Below are 19,118 nucleotides of genomic sequence, written 5' to 3'. Positions count from 1 at the left end.
CTGGCTTAACTTACTCACTTAGATAATTGTGGTTGTGCCGTATTTTAACTCCTCCTCTCTTTATTGCACCGTACAGGCATCCACACAGCGGCAGAAAGCTGGGAACTAGTTGCCAAATGTGTCTGAACAGCTCTCTGATGTTTTGTCCTCTGGGCCTTCCTTTGCTCTCCAGTTCTAAGCTGTTCTGTAGCAAAAAAAAAGTACATCAAGATTGCATACAACATTGTGCTTTGCCCAAGCTGTTCAAGAGTCCTCCATATGATTTTTTATTATCTCCCCACTCCCACTGCAGGTCTTTAAGACAGACAAGGTTCAGTAGTTGCCCCTGACTCTCTGGGGAAGCTTTTAGGGGGAACATAAAGGGGATGTATTGGCTACAATATTGAAAACATGCACATTGCAGTCCACCTTGCCTAGGAAGATTCAGCTGCTAGCTCCTTTTTTTGCCCTCCTTGGAAAAAATCTGCTGATCAGTGTCACGTAATAGAGGAAAGAATTATAGTTAACTAAGATGAATTCCTTGCAGCATTTGTAAGGTTCAGATCTACTAGACAAGCAAGAGTTGGAATAAGTTTGTCATCTTCAGTAATGGCTACATGCTTTGTCCGTTTATAACAGATGTCTCAATTTCATCCTCCTGTGGTTTCCTTGCATCCCTTGTCAGAACAAAGTGATGGTTTTGTATCAAAGGGTCTACTTAAACTTGCATTTGTTTTTCCCCACCCTAAGGCTGAGAAACGGGCATCATATTTTTTATAGTATTAAGACCTGGCATCAGATCTTAGATACACTACCTCAAGATCAGTTCAGACATTAAAGAGTCTAACTAGGTGCTTCATAAAAAAGGCCATAATATGTTTGGAGTTGATCACAAGATGTGTTTCCGCCCAAGTCCCACACTTACCAAGCCTACAACTGTTTCACATGAACATCCCCAGACATGTAGTAGTTTTACAGGCATTTCAGATGCACCCACTTAAAAGCTTTACTTGGAAGGGGTTGTAGCTCAGTGGCGGAGCCCATGCTTTAAATGGAAGGTCCCATATTTCAATCCCAAGTGTGTCCAGGTATGACTGGGAAATATTTATGTCTGAAACACTAGACAGCACCTGCTAGTCAGTGAAGGATGGCAATCCTGAGATGGATGGACCGGTGGCCTTACTTGGTATAAGGCAGATTCCTCCGAGGGCTACTCCAGAGTAAGAATTTAAAATCCAATAAATCCATCAATTTTGGGGTTTTACGCTGTATGGCCAGTGAAATCAGGGGCATATCTCTGTAGTTCAGAGGTTGAAATTGCTTCCTCTCTTTGCAAAGTACTCCTTGGTGAACTGAATGTTTCATCAACTAATTATTACAGATGTGAATGTTTCCTTTATCTTTTGAAAGAATGAAATGCACAGAAAAGACGGTGATGCTAATGCTGTGTTGTTATGGGACATGGAGTGGCACTGCTACATTTGCTGCGGATTTTAGCTAAACCTAATCTACCAGCAGGCTGCTTTATTGCCCATTCCAGACTTTCAGCAGCTGTTTTATCTGACCTGTTAATTGGTTTAGAAATGCTGTGTGTGGCTTCTCCAGCACAATCAGCATGATGAAATGGAAGCCTGCACAGACACAAAAAGCGTCTCTCTAATTGAGTGAGTTGATGAAGTATGACAGGAAATGACATGCTGTAGATAAAATATGCAGTGCCAAAACCCACAGTGTGTAATGCCATGGTGGCCCCACTTCTCTAGGGGAGGAAAGGTATCTATATTCATAGATTTGAGATATAAAAGTTACAGAGAGGCAGGTGTGATCTCCTGTGTAGATTACTTTCTTTTTCTTTTGTTTTCTTGTCATGAGAAGAATGAAATTGCAAGTACAAGTTTAGCTTCCTGTTTGTTTTTGTTACTTTTTCTTATGAAAGTTTTAAATAGAAGAGAATCATAGAGTTGGAAGAGACCACAAGGGCCATCCAGTCCAACCCCCTGCCAAGCAGGAAACACCATCAAAGCATTATTGACATATGCCTCTCAAGCCTCTGCTTAAAGACCTCCAAAGGAGGAGACTCTACCACACTCCTTGGTAGCAAATTCCACTGCCGAACAGCTCTTACTGTCAGGAAGTTCTTCCTAATGTTCAGGTGGAATCTTCTTTCTTGTAGTTTGAATCCATTGCTCCGTGTCTGCTTCTCTGGAGCAGCAGAAAACATCCTTTCTCCCTCCTCTATATGAAATCCTTTTATATATTTGAACATGGCTATCATATCACCCCTTAAGCTTCTCTTCTCCAGGCTAAACATACCCAGCTCCCTAAGCCATTCCTCAGAAAGCAGAACTGAAATGGAAAATTAAACTTTCCAACAATTAGAGTTTGTTATTCCTGAACATTGTTCAAAATTTTATTTAAATAACTGACTTCCACATACCGTAGGAGATGTACCTCTGAGGCTTGGTAGGTGTAGGATCATGGAACTCCCATGCCAGAGTTTTCCGAAGGTGAGAGGCCAATCCTCTTATAAAAACAATCTGAATTATTTGGGTTAATTAAAGGCACTGATTGTAGAACAACATGCTGGCAGCAAAATGAGTACAAGAAAGGAGTTCATAATTTATATACTGCGATTTCTAAATTGCTTCACTTTAAAGACTTTGGATGAGCACCAATTCATTGAAAACATTAAACAATAGTTAGTTAAAATGAGTGAAACAGAATGCAACAAATGTTAAAATGGATCTTCATTTATTGCATTATGTGAAATCAATTTAAAAGAGAGAAAACAGTGCTTTGAAAAGATGATTCTGTCGGCATCCGTGGGTCGAACGGCCAGCTGGCTAGCCCCCAGCTGGATCGTCTCCTTCCAGCCATCACGCTGCAAAGATCCCTCGACCTCTGGTGTGACATAAATCAGTGACCCAAGTCTGCTGACATGGGCACACTTTATTTAGCAGAGCAAACTGTGCAACAAAAGGGGCTTGAGGGTTGTGGAGACATACTAGCAAATTATTGATTTATTAATCAGAAATCAGGACAAAGAAACATGTTGTCTCTCCTTGCCGTCTCATCCCAAGAGAGAGAGATAAAAGCAAAAGCAACAACAACAACACAGCGGAAGTTCCACTTGCACCAACAAACAGTGCTGGAATGTAAACAGACATGTGACATGTAACAATCCCACGTCTGTAACTAAAAGTGGAATGGAAAATCCCAACAGATTCTACAAGACATTGAGTTTCAGAGTTATGGGGGGTTGTCAGGAATCATAGCAGGAAAATCTGGAGAAAGTGCTCTTTTATGAAAACTGGGTCCAAACTGTTAGCATTTAGTAATGTAGATTGTAATCCTTCATTGGGTAAGTGTTTACCCCAGGCATTCCCAAACTGCGGCCCTCCAGATGTTTTGGCCTACAACTCCCATGATCCCTAGCTAACAGGACCAGTGGTCAGGGATGATGGGAATTGTAGTCCAAAACATCTGGAGGGCCCAAGTTTGGGGATGCCTGGCTTGCCCCATCATACTTCTCACTGTCAGGACAATGCATATTGCTTTGCCTCTCTTTCTTTGTTACAACAATAGATGGTCCTGATAGCTGCTAAGGAAACCTGTTTTGGTTCCCCAGGGGTTTTATTTCATGGAGTTCCATGCACACATGTCATCTAAAGGTAATGTGGGAAGTACTGGTAACTGTCAACTAGTCTTAAGCTACCTCTTGCAAGTACCTTATTTGCTTTCAATATGCCAGCAAGTTTGGAAAACTCAGCAATGGCCAGAGGATTGGAGAAGATCAGTCTACATCCCAATTCCAAAGAAGGGCAGTGCCAAAGAATGCTCCAGCTACCGCACAATTGCGCTCATTTCACACGCTAGCAAGGTTATGCTTAAAATTCTACAAGGCAGGCTTAGGCAGTATGTGGACCGAGAACTCCCAGAAGTGCAAGCTGGATTTCGAAAGGGCAGAGGAACCAGAGACCAAATAGCAAACATGCGCTGGATTATGGAGAAAGCTAGAGAGTTCCAGAAAAACGTCTACTTCTGCTTCATTGACTATGCAAAAGCCTTTGACTGTGTCGACCACAGCAAACTATGGCAAGTTCTTAAAGAAATGGGAGTGCCTGATCACCTCATCTGTCTCCTGAGAAATCTCTATGTGGGACAAGAAGCTACAGTTAGAACTGGATATGGAACAACTGAGTGGTTCAAAATTGGGAAAGGAGTACGACAAGGTTGTATATTGTCTCCCTGCTTATTTAACTTATATGCAGAATTCATCATGCGAAAGGCTGGACTAGATGAATCCCAAGCCGGAATTAAGATTGCCGGAAGAAATATCAACAACCTCAGATATGCAGATGACACAACCTTGATGGCAGAAAGCGAGGAGGAATTAAAGAACCTTTTAATGAGGGTGAAAGAGGAGAGCGCAAAATATGGTCTGAAGCTCAACATCAAAAAAACCAAGATCATGGCCACTGGTCCCATCACCTCCTGGCAAATAGAAGGGGAAGAAATGGAGGCAGTGAGAGATTTTACCTTCTTGGGCTCCTTGATCACTGCAGATGGTGACAGCAGTCACGAAATTAAAAGACGCCTGCTTCTTGGGAGGAAAGCAATGACAAACCTAGACAGCATCTTAAAAAGCAGAGACATCACCTTGCCGACAAAGGTCCGTATAGTTAAAGCTATGGTTTTCCCAGTAGTGATGTATGGAAGTGAGAGCTGGACCATAAAGAAGGCTGATCGCCGAAGAATTGATGCTTTTGAATTATGGTGCTGGAGGAGACTGTTGAGAGTCCCATGGACTGCAAGAAGATCAAACCTATCCATTCTTAAGGAAATCAGCCCTGAGTGCTCCCTGGAAGGACAGATCGTGAAGCTGAGGCTCCAATACTTTGGCCACCTCATGAGAAGAGAAGAATCCTTGGAAAAGACCCTGATGTTGGGAAAGATTGAGGGCACTAGGAGAAGGGGACGTCAGAGGACAAGATGGTTGGACAGTGTTCTCGAAGCTACGAACATGAGTTTGACCAAACTGCGGGAGGCAGTGCAAGACAGGAGTGCCTGGCGTGCTATGGTCCATGGGGTCACGAAGAGTCGGACACGACTAAACGACTAAACAACAACAAGGTACCTGGCTGCAAAATACATGTAGGCAAGGCTCCCTCTCTTTATAACAACAACAAACAAGAGCTAACTATTTCCTGCAAAATATACAGAAATTATGAGATGCTAAAGTTGGGCTCCCACTTCCATGCCTTTTAAAAGGGAAAGCTGATTTTGAAAGAGATACTGTATATTCCTGCGTATAAGACTACTTTTAAACCCAGGAAAATCTTCTCAAAAGTTGAGGGTCGTCTTATACGCTGGGTCATATTTCTTATACGGCGAGTATATCCCAAATTCTATATTTTAACTGGAAAAGTTGGGGGTTGTCTTATACGCCCAGTTGTCTTATACGCCAGAATATACGGTACATTCCCATCATAATTCTATTTGTGTTTTTTGCACTGAAGAAGTCCTCACTAGCGCCAAAATTTGCAAGTCTTAGTTTTTGTTATACAGTCCTGTCTGTCTAAGGCTTGGATCTTACCGTGTTCATGCTTCCCTTCTAGCCCTCCAGTTTTACAGTTAAGTCATAATTTGGTTATGTTTCTTTCTGAGGATTAAGTCTAGTACACATCAAAGCTTCTAGGATTCTGATTTGCAAAGCCTGGACTGGATCCAGATTTGCAATTGCACTTTGCTACCCTTGGCTTAACCTTGACTTAAGTAAATGCAATTAACTTAGTTTGGATCCAACCCTATGGGTAGAATCCATTTAGTGCCCTTGTTCCCATGGGAGTGATTTTGGTCCAGTGAACAGCTGGAGAGATGGGTTTTTTTTGCTGATATTCCTCTTTCCTCCTGCAGCCCACTCTTTGCCCATCTTCTACCATGTTCTGGAGGAACTCCTAAGTTTCCCAAGATGATTTTCAGGAGGCTGCAGGTGGTCATGAAATCAGCATAGTCCCCCCCCCCCTTTTCTGTCAGCGCAGATTCCATTCTATATGTTCACATGCTTTTTTCTGTTTATGAGGTAGTCTTGTTCAGATCCTATATCCTGCCTAACAGAACAGTGACTAATATTTATGCTTGTAAGCAGGCGCTTCTAAATTATAAAGCAGGATGGAAGATTCTTATTTTGGATGCTGAGGACAGATGGGATGTTGTCTTTATGGCTTTGCCTCTCCCTGTCATAGCACTTGGAAACAAAGGACGATTGACATGAATGTGTGGCGAACTGGGAATAAGATAAAACATTGCTGCTTGGCAATTGATTGCAGTTCTAATGCAAAATATTTCTATTTCTAGAACTTCTCAATTACATCAATAATTGACACTGAATGTTTGCACAGTTTACACAAATTCTTGATTTAGTGATACTGTTTAAATGTTTGAAATCCTGAATTAAAATAAATGTTACATACTTCTTATTATTTTCTTTTTTTGTGCTTGACAGAAGGTATAACCTGGGTCCTTCTCAAGGGGAAATAGTGATGCAGTTGATGAAAAACAGATTTTATACAATGTTCAGAAGAGAACAGTGTTAGTCTGTCAAAGCAGAGTTGCCAGTAATTTCTGTTGTCAACAACCACTTTTCTTAACATACATTAGAATTTTGTCAGACTAATTTTTTATATTTTGTTGCCATTCCACCCAATTTTAGTCTCCAGGGCCATGTCTATGTCCATGCATGCACAGGTTGTAATGAATTCTAGTTTTTCGAAAGGAAAGCATTGGGTACCGTAAACCTTTTATTAATATTTTATCTGCAACAAGACTTTATTTTTTAACCCACCATATTTCTTGTAAACTTTTGGTCCCCCAAGACCCACATGTAGGCATTTGAGGGCCACATGCCAGTGGACTAAAGCCAGTTTATAGACTGAAGGGAATGCAGCTGCTATGCAGTGCAAGGACCATGCTTTGGGCTGCCTTGGGATTGCTGGGGTAGGTTAAAGCCTTCACTCTCCAGTAATTTCAGTGTAATATAACAGTGGTGGACGCCCATCCCCATCCCTGCTCATCTACACCCCCTTGCTTTTCTGCCCTGTCACTGCTCCACATTCTCCCCCTCTATCAGGGTGACGGAGATGGAGAACACACAGGCAAATTCCAGAGCTCTGCTACATGCGATATTCCTGGCTGGGAAACAAAGCTGAGAGCTCTGGCTCAGTCAGGCTCCTGCTGCTTCTCACAGACCTTAAGACAGAATAATTGCACACACAGTCTGACAGGGTAGATCCCAACATTTTCTGTCTCTCTCTTGCACACAATATGCTTCATTAGTTGTGTGCAAAACCTGAGCAGTTTGGCACTTGAAGACTTGCTTTAGGGTACCTGTTACTACTCTATTCAAGAAGGGGCTAACAGCACGCCTGGTCTGCACCAAATATTTGCTACTTTTTTTTACCTTTGGAGAATACCTGAAAGGTAGCTTGAAATTAGACCGATGAAGTATTTTCTTAGTCTGTAATCCAAAGGAGTTAACTGCAGATGCAACCACTCTTCCATGTAAACGGCAGCTTGTCTCTTGTCCAGGGAGACAGGGGCAACAGGAAGAGTAAGTGAGGCGCCACCTGTATGCCTAGTTCTTTCCTATGTATTCATACCACTGACTTGAATGGCAGTTTTTTGTTTTTCCAAAGGCTGTAAAAATCGTGAGCTGCTTTTCACGCCTCCACTTGTGACAGAGGCACCTCTTGTCATCTCTCCACAGCCTTGGAAAATCTCAGTGTCAAGCGATTTCCCCCTTCATATGTTTATGTTGTTATAATAAAAAGCTTTTGGCATATCGAAACCTGCATAGGGCAATTAGAGTGGAAATGTAACACAAAAAGTCAAATTATTCTGGGAAAATAACAGGATATTATGTTAGTTATCTTTCTCATATTTTTGTCGCATTTTTAATCAAAATAAAATTGCCACAGAAATCCCTGACAGCTGTACTGGAACACAAGAGAAACAAAAGAATTGGTTATGCATATTATAATAAGGATTTGCTTCATAGTCTTGATTAAAACTCTGCAGCTTTTGGGTTTTTTTCTTCTATTCTAAATCATAGCCAGTGCAAAAAAAAAAAAAACCTGGACTTCTACTTTTAAGTTCCTGTTGTTTTATGATTGTTTTAGATTTGGCTTTCAAGTGCACAAATATAAATTTACTTAATCCTTTGTAGTGGTGTTTTGTTTTGTTTTGTAAATAGCCACAGTTGCATTTATTCCAGATTGTTTGAAGTGCTGTTTACAGCTAATCAATAGGAAGAAATGAATTAATTGGTATTGTCATTATCTTTACTCAGATTTCAGATGGATGCAATATTGAATGAAATAAGAAGTGTTCTGTCTTAATTTTGTAAATGGAATTGAGACTGTTCCCAATTTGGAGTTCCCCAAGGCTTTTTTTGTAGACATAACATCTTGAGTCTCACACTAAAGCGATAATAAAAATCGGATTCTCACCACTGAAGCAGCTGACTGACATCACCACCAGCAATTTCATGCTTGTCCTGCGGTGCCCATCAACAAGGCATTTTGACAACTCTGAGCTTGGTGTCAGCTTTGGAATGACAGATACAGCTGAATACCATCAGCAAAGGAGCTGTAATTGAGAGTGTCCTTTCTGATAACCATAATAAGAAGGAAAGCTTTCTTGCCAAGGAGCAGGCAGAAATACGGAGGGAAACATTATAGAAAAAATCAAGAAGAATTTGCTAGGTCAGGTAGACTTTGCTGTAGGTACTTGTTTCCCAGCCCCCAGCCCCAAATCTGCAGCTAGTAGGTGTCAAAAAGAAGCTAGTGCAGCCTTATCCACTAAAGTTTTAATTGCTCTTTTATTACAGTGAAATGTTGTTGAAGGATTAAAAGCCAATCTGTACATCTGCAGAGACGCCATTAGTTTTGCACTCAGCTAAAGCTGATATTTTGCCTTGAAAATGTGGAACAGGAACATCTAACAGTGGAAAATAACTGACACAGACAACAAGCAGAGGATATAATGGAATAAAAAAGGCTTTATGAAAGGAACGAACACTGGCACTAAACACTTTTAATGGGAAGTAAGCAAATCAGTTTGTAGACAAAAAGAAAGGTCATGAATTTTAAAACATGTGGTTGTATCTGACTAACTCATAGTCAGTAGAGCCACTGAAATAAACGGAATTGTTAGCCATTACTAGCTTGTGTATTAATTTCAACAGGTCTACTCAGAGTATGACTTGGATACAACCCATGATTTTGACTACATAGTGAGGTCTTTCTACTGTCAAAAAGCTACATTTAACACCAATAGAAGAAATTCATTTAGGTGTCAGTTGTTTGTGATTTAAAATAACATTTTAAAGCTAATCAACTTTAAGCTCTCTCCCAGTACCTAAGAGCAATATGGTTCAGTCTACTTTATCTTAACAAAACCAATATGATCTTGTGCATTGGTGCCCTTGGTAAATCTTCATGTGAGGAGGGTAAAGTTGTAAACATGTCAGCTGCTAGCTTGAAAGAATGGCACAGCAAAAATGCAGGGCAGATTGGAGGAAGAAGATGTGCTGCTTTGGGCCCCGAAAGCTATGTGGTCTGAAAATTAGAATGGCTTCACTATGAAATGCATCAGATTTCTTCCTTTAAGAGTTGGAATATGCAGTTTATGTGAGAGATTGGGTGTGGAGACAGAGGAGAAAAGGAATTACTCATGTGAAATGATGTGTTTCTCTCCTCTCGGTTGCTGTCATATGAATCTACTACTATGACATTGGTGAGAAATTGCTACCCTGTGCTAGGCCTTTCAGTTTAAGGTCTCTCTAAGTTCCTTTTGAAAGTTTTGATGGTAGCCTATTTTTCCAGGTATAATGCTTATTGGGGGAAAACAGCTATATTTTCAGAGCAGCAGTGGGCCACTTGTGACCCGCAATATGTGTTTAACTGTAGTCTTGACAAACCTATGCCCTTCTCATCTTCTGACCAGCCACAGGCAGCATGGCCCAGTCAGTGGTCAGGGATGATGGGAGTTGTAGTTCAGTAACAACTGGGAGGCCCCAGGTTTCCCATTCCTTCAGTAGAGAGTCTTAGATTTCGTTTTCTACACATAGTTAAAGCAACTGAAATGTTGGTTCTCTGCACACCATTCTTTTACAAATTAGAAGTTAATCTTGAGAATGTGCATTCATTCCTTTTCCTCTCATGTGAATTTTCCACTTCCTGCTGTGGTTAAGCTTAAATGTGGGCTAGCATTACAAGTACATTAATATGAACCATGGTTCCCATCTTACCCAGATGCAAGCTCATTTCAAACCTTGGTTTCAAATTCTGATTGAGAAGGGAACACTGTTTACTAGCATTTGTCATGGTTAGCAATGGTGAAAATTTTATGCTAAAGTATGGTTAAGATTGATAAGAGGAGGAAGAGCCCATTCACAAATTTCAAAGGAAACAGCATGCATTCCTGAAGCTGACTCCCAACTTGTGAACAGTGGTTTACAGGGATCCAGAGTTGAAATTGTACTGTCCACTAGCATTGTAGAGTAATCTGCCCATTTCAGGTTCCATGCAAGCAATTTGCTGCTTTTCAATTATATACTGCCAGCAGGATATTCTGTCTAGTGCAGATAATGGTGTTGTGGTTGACAGTGGAGGATAACTGCTTTGCTAGAATCTGTTTCTAAGCATGTGTCAGTTTTCTGTCAATTGAAGGATCTGTTCTGATGTACCTTTTTCCAGAAGCAATTTAGTTGGCAGCTCCTGTAGTAACTACTGCTTTTCTGTTTAGGGAAGGTATGTACTCTTGTTTCCACTGAAATTGCTCCCAAACTGTATTGAGCAATTCTCCCTTGTGTTGCTGGGGAAAGTGCTACTCTGGAATGCAATGAATCAATTGATCGATCGATCAATATGACTTTTAGAAACAGTCTTGTGCTCTGGGTTTCAAGTTTTAGCAAGACACAGTCTTTCTGAAATTGTGTAGTCTTGAAGAGTGGAAAAACTCTTTACAGTTGAGAAGCAAAAAGGCTGTGCACAGTTTGGCAGTTCCTAACACTGCACCATGAAAACAATTCTAAATAATTTTTACTAAAGGAACTAGAAATAAACTTTCATTGATGGACATTTCACTTCCCAAATGCACCAAGACTTACCAATCTGTGCTTTTGTTTCTTGGTGTTCTTCTTTGATCTCTTGTTTCTGTGATAGTCCTTAGAATGTTCCATTTTGTTTAAATGACCTGTGTTTAAATGTCTGAAACACATAGATAATTAGTTTTATGTAAATAGAAGCACTGGGTACATAAGACACAGATATCCTGCTGCATGTGGGGTGAGATGTATAGTGAATTCAGTGCTTGACCATGCTTGCAGTTTAGTGGCTAGAGTGTTGGACCTGGATGTGGGAAGCACAGGTTTCATAGCAAAGTGAGAAAGTCCACCATTTCTTCAGCCAATGTGGTTTAGTCTGACTAGCACTTGGGAGACAGGGCTCAAATCCTCACTCAGTATTGAAGTTCACTGAGTAACCTTGAGCCAGTCACTGCCTCATTGCCTAACCTACCATACCTCACAGGGATGTTGTGGGGATTAAATGAGGAGCAGGGAGAGCTATGTATGCCACCCTGAGCACCTTGGAGAATAAGGTATAAATGCAGTAAACAAATAAAAATAAAAATAAATTTGCCCTCAAGTTGTTGTGAGCATAAAATAATTTTCATGCCTCACGTTTTGAGTTCATTTAAGGAGGGGTGGGATACATATGTGAAAAATAATGGGAAATTCGAAGTGTGGAATCCTAAACCCGGTCACTGTGCAGCAGGGTTTAACAAAGTCAGGGCCACATCCACATCTCTGCCACGTATGCCAGCTGGGAAAGAAGGGAGGTCAGACTGACCACTTTATCAACCTGCAGCTGGCACAGCTATCAGGCCCAATGCCATCATGGGATCCAGTGGTCCTCCCTGCCCTTGAATGCTCAATTTTGGGTTTTTTTGTTGTCAGCGGGCTGGGCAGAGGGACACCTCCATTCAGTCCCGCACTGACTCAAAAGGGGGGGGGAGTGAATTACACCCTTAGTTTGTAGAAATCCTGTAAGTATTTTGTATTGCATACTCTTTCTTGTATGCACTGAGACAAATATAATCCCCACTGCCATTTCTTCAAGATGTATTGCCTGATCTTCATAGCTGATTTGAAGGAGGGAGCGAAGTACAGTGAGTGGGAGCAGAATAAGATCATAGACAGTAGTTGTGGGAAATAGGTCTGATTGGGTGTTAAGACACAAAGCAACCAAAATGGTTTATGGCACAGGAGAGCATTCATTTGGAAGGAAATGCAATTTTGACCTGCAGTTTCATGAGATGAAAACAGGATAGATTTTTTTTTGAAACACACACACACACACACACACACACACACACACACACACACACACAATTTTATTTTATTTTTTATAAGGAATCTTGCATCCCGATTTACTGTTTGCACAATGTTTGTGCTGTCATTAAAATGGCATAACAGCTGTGAACACTGTTTTAGAGAACTCACTTTGACAGAATAACATCTGGGGGGAAATAACCATGAATCAAAAGAACCAAGCTGTGCTCTTCACATTGTTTTTTTCCTTTGGTGTTGTAATCACAGGAGGCATGTAAATAGTCAAAACATAAGGTTTGGTTTGCCTTCTAGAAGGGGGCAGTAGTAACATCCAGACAATCTTTAAATGATGTACCTGTGCGGGTTAATGAAACTAGTAAGTAAAGCATGTGATTAAATCTTTTTAGAGACTAAATATAGAGTTGAATCTGTGGCTTAAAGAGAGAATATTTTTGATGAAATCTGAGAAGCCTATTTTAGGAAGGGGCATAGCTTATGGTAGAACATCTGTTTTGTATGGAGAAGGTCCCAACTTCAGTCCCTGGCATCTGCTAGTAGACCTGGGGAAAACTTCCGACTGAAACTTTGTAGAGCTGCTGCCAGTCAGTGCAGATAATATTGGGCTCTTTGGACCAATGGTCTGCCTCAATATAAGACAGCTTCTGATGTTTCCAAGGACAGAATTCTGAAGCTGGAATTGTTTTTTTCCCCCTGTTGGAGGCAATGTCTCATCTCTCTGATCCCAGTAGCATTAGTGGTCCTATAGTGATTTTTTACCCAATAAAAATATACATATGAACATACCGTATTGGCCTGAATATAAGCCACACCCTAACATAAGCCATGCCTTTAAAATTGGAGGGGTGGGAGAGAAAAAATACCTGAATATAAGCCGCTCCCTTTTTCACTGTTCCTGGCTGCATATTGGGGGAGTTGTGTTGTTGGCGGCCTTTCCCCTTCCTCTCCCTTTCCCTTCCCAGCCTTGGGGAGAGAATGGGGGGCTACGTGCGGGGCAGGTGCCCCTTCGTCGCATTCCTGCCGCTATTTGCCCCACGCTCCTGTCTCCTGCATACTGTAAGGTCGCGAATATAAACCACACTAACTTTTCACGGTCAGAATTGGGGGGGGGGTGCGGCTTATATTTGCGCCAGTACGGTACTTGAACCCAGTTTGATTGAGGTGACAACACCACCAACCCATTGTTGAAGATGTAATCAGAACCCTTTTGATCTGGAGGTATCTAGCTATCTCCACCACTTGACAGGACATGTCAAGGCACACCGATTTCATGCTTAGCGCACATTTGGTTTTTTGATACTGGACTCTTTGTCAGACCTAGTCCCAGCCCAGGATGACGCCAGGTCAAACTCTAAATGCCCAGCCAGCAATACTGTTCCCTGCCACCATGGAGAACTCTTACCTCACACTTTGATTCCCTTGTGTGTCTTTGTAAACCCGTTTTCATTGCTGTGATCCCCTTTAGGAGAAAATAATTGTCTAAAAAGTGGGATAAAAATATAGGGCTGTATTCAGCTTACTCTTGGTAGACCCACTGCTATTAGTGGCCATGACTACTACTCTGGAGTAAAAGTTTGTTGAATCAGGTATGACCTGTCCATGAGGCAAGATTAGTTGACCACCTCAAGCAGAGGAAACCCACCAGGTAGCATTCCCGTGGGCGCTCTAGAGAAGTGGCACCAACAGCAGCACCAATTTCCAGTGAGATTTCAAGAGATTCAGGCAAGAATTTGCCGGAAGCTGGCACTTCTGCCAGGGCTTCATGGGCACTGCCACACAACACAGGTAAGACAGGCTTGTTGGGGGGTGGGGTGGGGGCATGTTTCATTTCACCTCAAATGATGAAACGGGATGCTCTGCCCCTAAGTTGACTACAGCCTCATAGTATGCAACACAACCAAACAAATAAGAACTGGTAATGTTTGCAAGCTTTTCCTTAAAGTTCTTCCTAATCACTTTCCTGCTTTTTCTCTGTTTCTCTCTAAAGGAAATATTATTACAGTGTTGTCAAAGCAAAACAAATTGCTGGTTACACCTCTCATCATGGGCAGCATGAATGGAGATTTGGCTTGTCTGTACATCAGAATGCTATTTTAAAAAGGGAAGGCTAAAACTCCTTGCTTGGCAGATAGGTATATAACTGCTTATTTAGTGGCTCTTTGTTTTTCCCCTGTTTCCTCCTACTACAGCTCTGCTCTGTAAATGTGAAAGTGGTGTTCTATGTAGAGTTTGGCTCTTCTTTCCATTCACCACTATTAATTATGAATTCAGTTTAATAGCAATGCTAGGGGGATGCGACGGAGATTCCAGCAAGGAAATTGCCCCTACCCCCTCCTCAAAGCGAGAATTGAAAAATTGCCTTGGTTATAGGGCTTGGTTATAGTGTCTTGTAAATGCGCCAACAGGCAGAATGTGATTTAAGGCATGCATTTTGCAAATCAGCACCTTCATAACAGGCACTGTAAGATATGATAGTGAGATAGAAGATGATGCTTGCATTAATGCAGTCTACTGTGAGCAGCATTCTTGAGTGACAGACTTTAGCAGCATCTTTCCTGCAGCTGCTTGTCTCTTGCTCATAAACACAGATGAGTGGAATGAAATATTACACTGCAAGGCACAGTTTTAACAGAACATCCTGAAATGCCAAGAACCACTATTGTGTTAACCTGCTGCTTTATTCCTGTAAAAAACCCACAAAAATGTGGGAAAAAACAGGCAGTGAAAGGTTACTATTTCTCACGGGAAAATGCTGCAGTACCTTTTAGAAGTTTGCAAAAAAGGGGGGAGTGAAAGGACACTGTACAGCATTTTTAAAAACATTGTGAAAGGACACTGTTCAACACAGGAAATAGGGTTATGTATTTTCGTTTAGAAGTAGCTCTTTGCCCTTTAAATTTGTAGCTATTGCTTGGTTGTTCTCCCCTCACCCCCATTATAAGCTTTCCTAATGCAGTTATTTAAACGACGTTTGTTCTGTATTTTGATTCAAGCTCTGCTGAAATGAATGGACTGATACAAGAGCTTTGCTATGTACCAGTGTTTTTCTGCTTTTCTGCAGTAAGTGGTGGTGGTAGTGGGGCAAACATGAAAAACATTACATTAGGAATGTGCGAGTGCAGAAAATGTTGTGTTAGAATTGGCACTGCACTTCTGTTGTAGTTTCCACTAGCTTTTAGTGGCACTTGTGCAGGAGAATATAATCCCAAGTGATGCCATGTGCATACCTGTCTTTTAAATTTTGTTTGTGGTAGAATAAAGTTGGAGCTATCTGTGGAGGGACATGAACCTCCTGTACATACTGTGTCAATGGTAGATTTTCTGGTTTCTTACATGAAATTGGCACATAGTTTTCTTTCTAGTAGTGTACATGAGTATAGGACACAAGCTAAGTGGAACCTCTGTGTTCAGAGGCAGTACAGTGGTACCTCGGGTTACAAACGCTTCAGGTTACAAACTCCGCTAACCCAGAAGTAGTACCTCAGGTTAAGAACTTTGCTCCAGGATGAGAACAGAAATCGTGTGCCGGCGGCATGGCGGCAGGCCCCATTGGCAAAAGTGTACCTCAGGTTAAGAACGGTTTCGGGTTAAGAACGGACCTCTAGAACGAATTAAGTTTGCAACCCGAGGTACCCACTGTATAGCTCTAAATACCAGTTGCTAGGACAAAAATCAGGGGGGTCTTTGTCTTCTTGCCCTGCTTTGTGGGCTTTCCAAGAGACATCTTGTTGGCTGCTGTTGGATCCAGCAGGACTCAAAGGAGGGGTGAGTCTGAAAATGCCTCTGGTCTGGTATATATATACCTTTTCCTTGAGTCTAAGTAGTTCTTTGTGCCCTGGCCATTGTCTGCTACTGAGTTTGAAAAATGAATCAGGGGCTTAACTTACAATAAACTTTAATTTGAACAAGGACTTCATCTGGGATTTCTATCTTCTTGAATGTTTAATGACCTATTGTCTAGGCCTAAATTGTTGCAGCATCTTTAGCTATGCCCTGTAATCATTTCAGGACTGCGGATAGTTCCTTTGGTACCAATATAATTTGTAGGAGGGTTTATGCATTATGAAGAGAGAGGTGCTTTTGTAGCAGGTGGATATTTTAAAGTTGTCCAAGTTTATTTAGTTGTTTAATACTGAATAAGAGGCAAATGTTTGTGGGAAATTGTCAAAGGGGGTACACAAATGTAGTTTAAGCATTATAAGATATATGCTGCTTATTGATTTATATGTTCTATATAAATGAAAGTGAGCTTCATTCTTGTACATAGGAAAAATGTCAAATTATTGTTAATTCTCATCCATATGCAAAAATAAAACAATGTGATATTATTCTCTCTCTCTCCTCTCTCCTTCCTCTCTCCAACCAGGCCCGATACAAGCAGAGTCTTGATCCTACAGTGGATGAAGTTAAAAAGCTATGCACCTCATTGCGTCGAAATGCCAAGGAAGAGAGAGTTCTCTTCCACTACAATGGGCATGGTGTCCCTAGACCAACAGTAAATGGAGAAATATGGGTCTTCAACAAGGTACACGATTTGCAGATGGAGTTAAATCACAGTCCTTCTCATGTCAAATTTGTTCTACACTTACCAAGAAACCAATAAAAGCGTCATTGCTAATGTTTGATTTTAGAGCTTCAGTTTGTTCACACCTTTATGTACCCCCACATTAAGTTGTTATGAACTTCTTGTAACTCCTTTTTTTAAAGGGATCCCTGCATTCCTTCTGGAGGAGCTCTCTCTCTGCATTAGCGTGTGCACATAAAGAGAGCTAGATTACAGAGATAATAATGATGCTAGATACATAATTAATTTGCATGTCCAGATTTCCTCCTGAAGAGGATTCCATAAATTGCTCTTCAAATTCCACAAGCTAATAAAACTCTGTTACACAGTGCCAGCAGTAGGCATGGTACCTTACAGAGTTTTCTAAGGGAAAATACTCCCGCCCTCTTCAGTGGCATACCTTTTAATGCACATGGCCTTGGTCATTATGATCTTGCAGTGTATGCTAGAAATGTATGAAACATGAAGTGCATTGCCAGGATTTTCAGCTTGCCTTTGTGGTGTCGGAAGCCGTAACCCACTTTGCATTCAGAATCCTTATTAGCCTTACTCCAGACAACAAATCTGCCACAAGAGCTTGTACTCGACATCAAGATGTCTTCTCACTTGCATGGGGATGAGAAGTGGGTGATAGGTTATGATGATTGATTACCAGTTGCACTTACCCAAATGTGTTTTGCCTTTTAAGTAACACTTTTACTACCTCCAACAGGTGACTGATAGTGAAACAGAGACTTTTATTCAGCTGTTTATTTACTGCCCTGGGGTTGCTCCTAACTGTGTTTTATAGCTGGTTCCATATAGCTGAGGGAGAGTTGCTCTTGGATGTTTATATGGTCAGTTCAGTTTCAATTTTTTTGTTTTATTGTTCCAAGTACAAAAATGTAGTTGTTTAGTTTGCAGTGCATTTTGCAAAAAGTTACTATTTCAGCCCTGAGTTTAGGCGTGTGGAGGAGAGGACTTGGGTTCTTTCTTTCCTTCTATGGTGTAGCCTCACAAACTTATACCATAGTTTACTAATGTTGCTGGCTAGTAATTCGGCTAAGATTAGGCAGCGAACTGAGCATGTGTCTTTCATGCAAAATGTCCCCATGTTCAACTCTAATCATTTCCAGTTAAAAAGGTCTAGTAACACAGGTGGTAAGGGACACGGGTGGCACTGTGGGTTAAACCACAGAGCCTAGGGCTTGCTGATCAGAAGGTCGGCGGTTCGAATCCCCATGATGGGGTGAGCTCCCATTGATCGGTCCCAGCTCCTGCCAACCTAGCAGTTCGAAAGCACGTCAAAGTGCAAGTAGATAAATAGGTACCGCTACAGCGGGAAGGTAAACGGCGTTTCCGTGTGCTGCTCTGGTTCGCCAGAAGCAGCTTTGTCATGCTGGCCACATGACCCGTAAGCTGTACGCCGGCTCCCTCAGCCAATAACGCGAGATAAGCGCCGCAACCCCAGAGTCGGTCACGACTGGACCTAATTGTCAGGGGTCCCTTTACCTCCCTTTAACACAGGTGGTAGTGAATTGCCACTGTCTGTTGAAGGAAGACTATACTGGAGCATATTACCTGGTATAAGGCAACTTCCTTCCTAATAGAGTTCAGAACTCAATTAACATTCATCCCATCACAACACCAAAAATTTAATCTAAATCTGGTGTTTAAAAACAATAAAAAGTGATCTAAATGAGTTCTGAACGGTAAATAAGATAGAAATAATGTGATGCTGAATGTGCTACAAGAATGAGGGAAATAAATTACTGATGAATGAAATTTGGATGTTGTGCCAACAGCATTATTAAGTATTTATTTATTGTGCCTTTGCCAGCTATCCTGCCTTATCAGCTGGGGTAATCTGATGAAGACTCCACTGTCTATTATTAGGAGATGTCTTAAAGATTTGTAGCCCAGGTTACGAAGGAGGACTGGATTTGCATAGGTGGAATGTGAAACATGATATATTTGCCTATCAGAAGGGGAAGTGTGCTTTCTTTCTAACAAAAAAAAGCAAGACACACAAGGGAGGGAGGAAATGCTCTTGCCCTCTGCTTCCAAACTGCTTCTGTACAGCTTGAAGTTTCAAAGATTCTAATGCAGAGTAAATGCCACTGTTTTGTTTTAAGATGAATTCTAGAAAATATAACTTCTCCCAGTGGTCCTCTTAGGTAGTGC

At 41.4% G+C, this 19,118-nt stretch overlaps 1 protein-coding gene across 5 annotated transcripts in view; it reads left to right on the top strand.

Moving 5' to 3' along the window:
* The window catches only part of RPTOR (regulatory associated protein of MTOR complex 1), a 386,906-nt gene that overhangs the window by 172,147 nt on the left and 195,641 nt on the right, over positions 1 to 19,118 (top strand). For all 5 annotated transcript variants that reach the window (XM_088661471.1, XM_035104148.3, XM_088661470.1 and 2 more), the window contains exon 4: positions 16,758 to 16,916. In XM_088661471.1, coding sequence (XP_088517597.1) covers positions 16,758 to 16,916 — 159 coding nt within the window. The remainder of the gene's footprint in view (positions 1 to 16,757; positions 16,917 to 19,118) is intronic.

The sequence above is a fragment of the Zootoca vivipara genome, chromosome 2 (genome assembly GCF_965207765.1).
Source record: "Zootoca vivipara chromosome 2, rZooViv2.hap1.1, whole genome shotgun sequence".
Classification (NCBI taxonomy): domain Eukaryota; kingdom Metazoa; phylum Chordata; class Lepidosauria; order Squamata; family Lacertidae; genus Zootoca; species Zootoca vivipara.
Note: the sequence above shows the minus strand (reverse complement) of the source record. Positions and strands in the feature narration are given on the sequence as shown.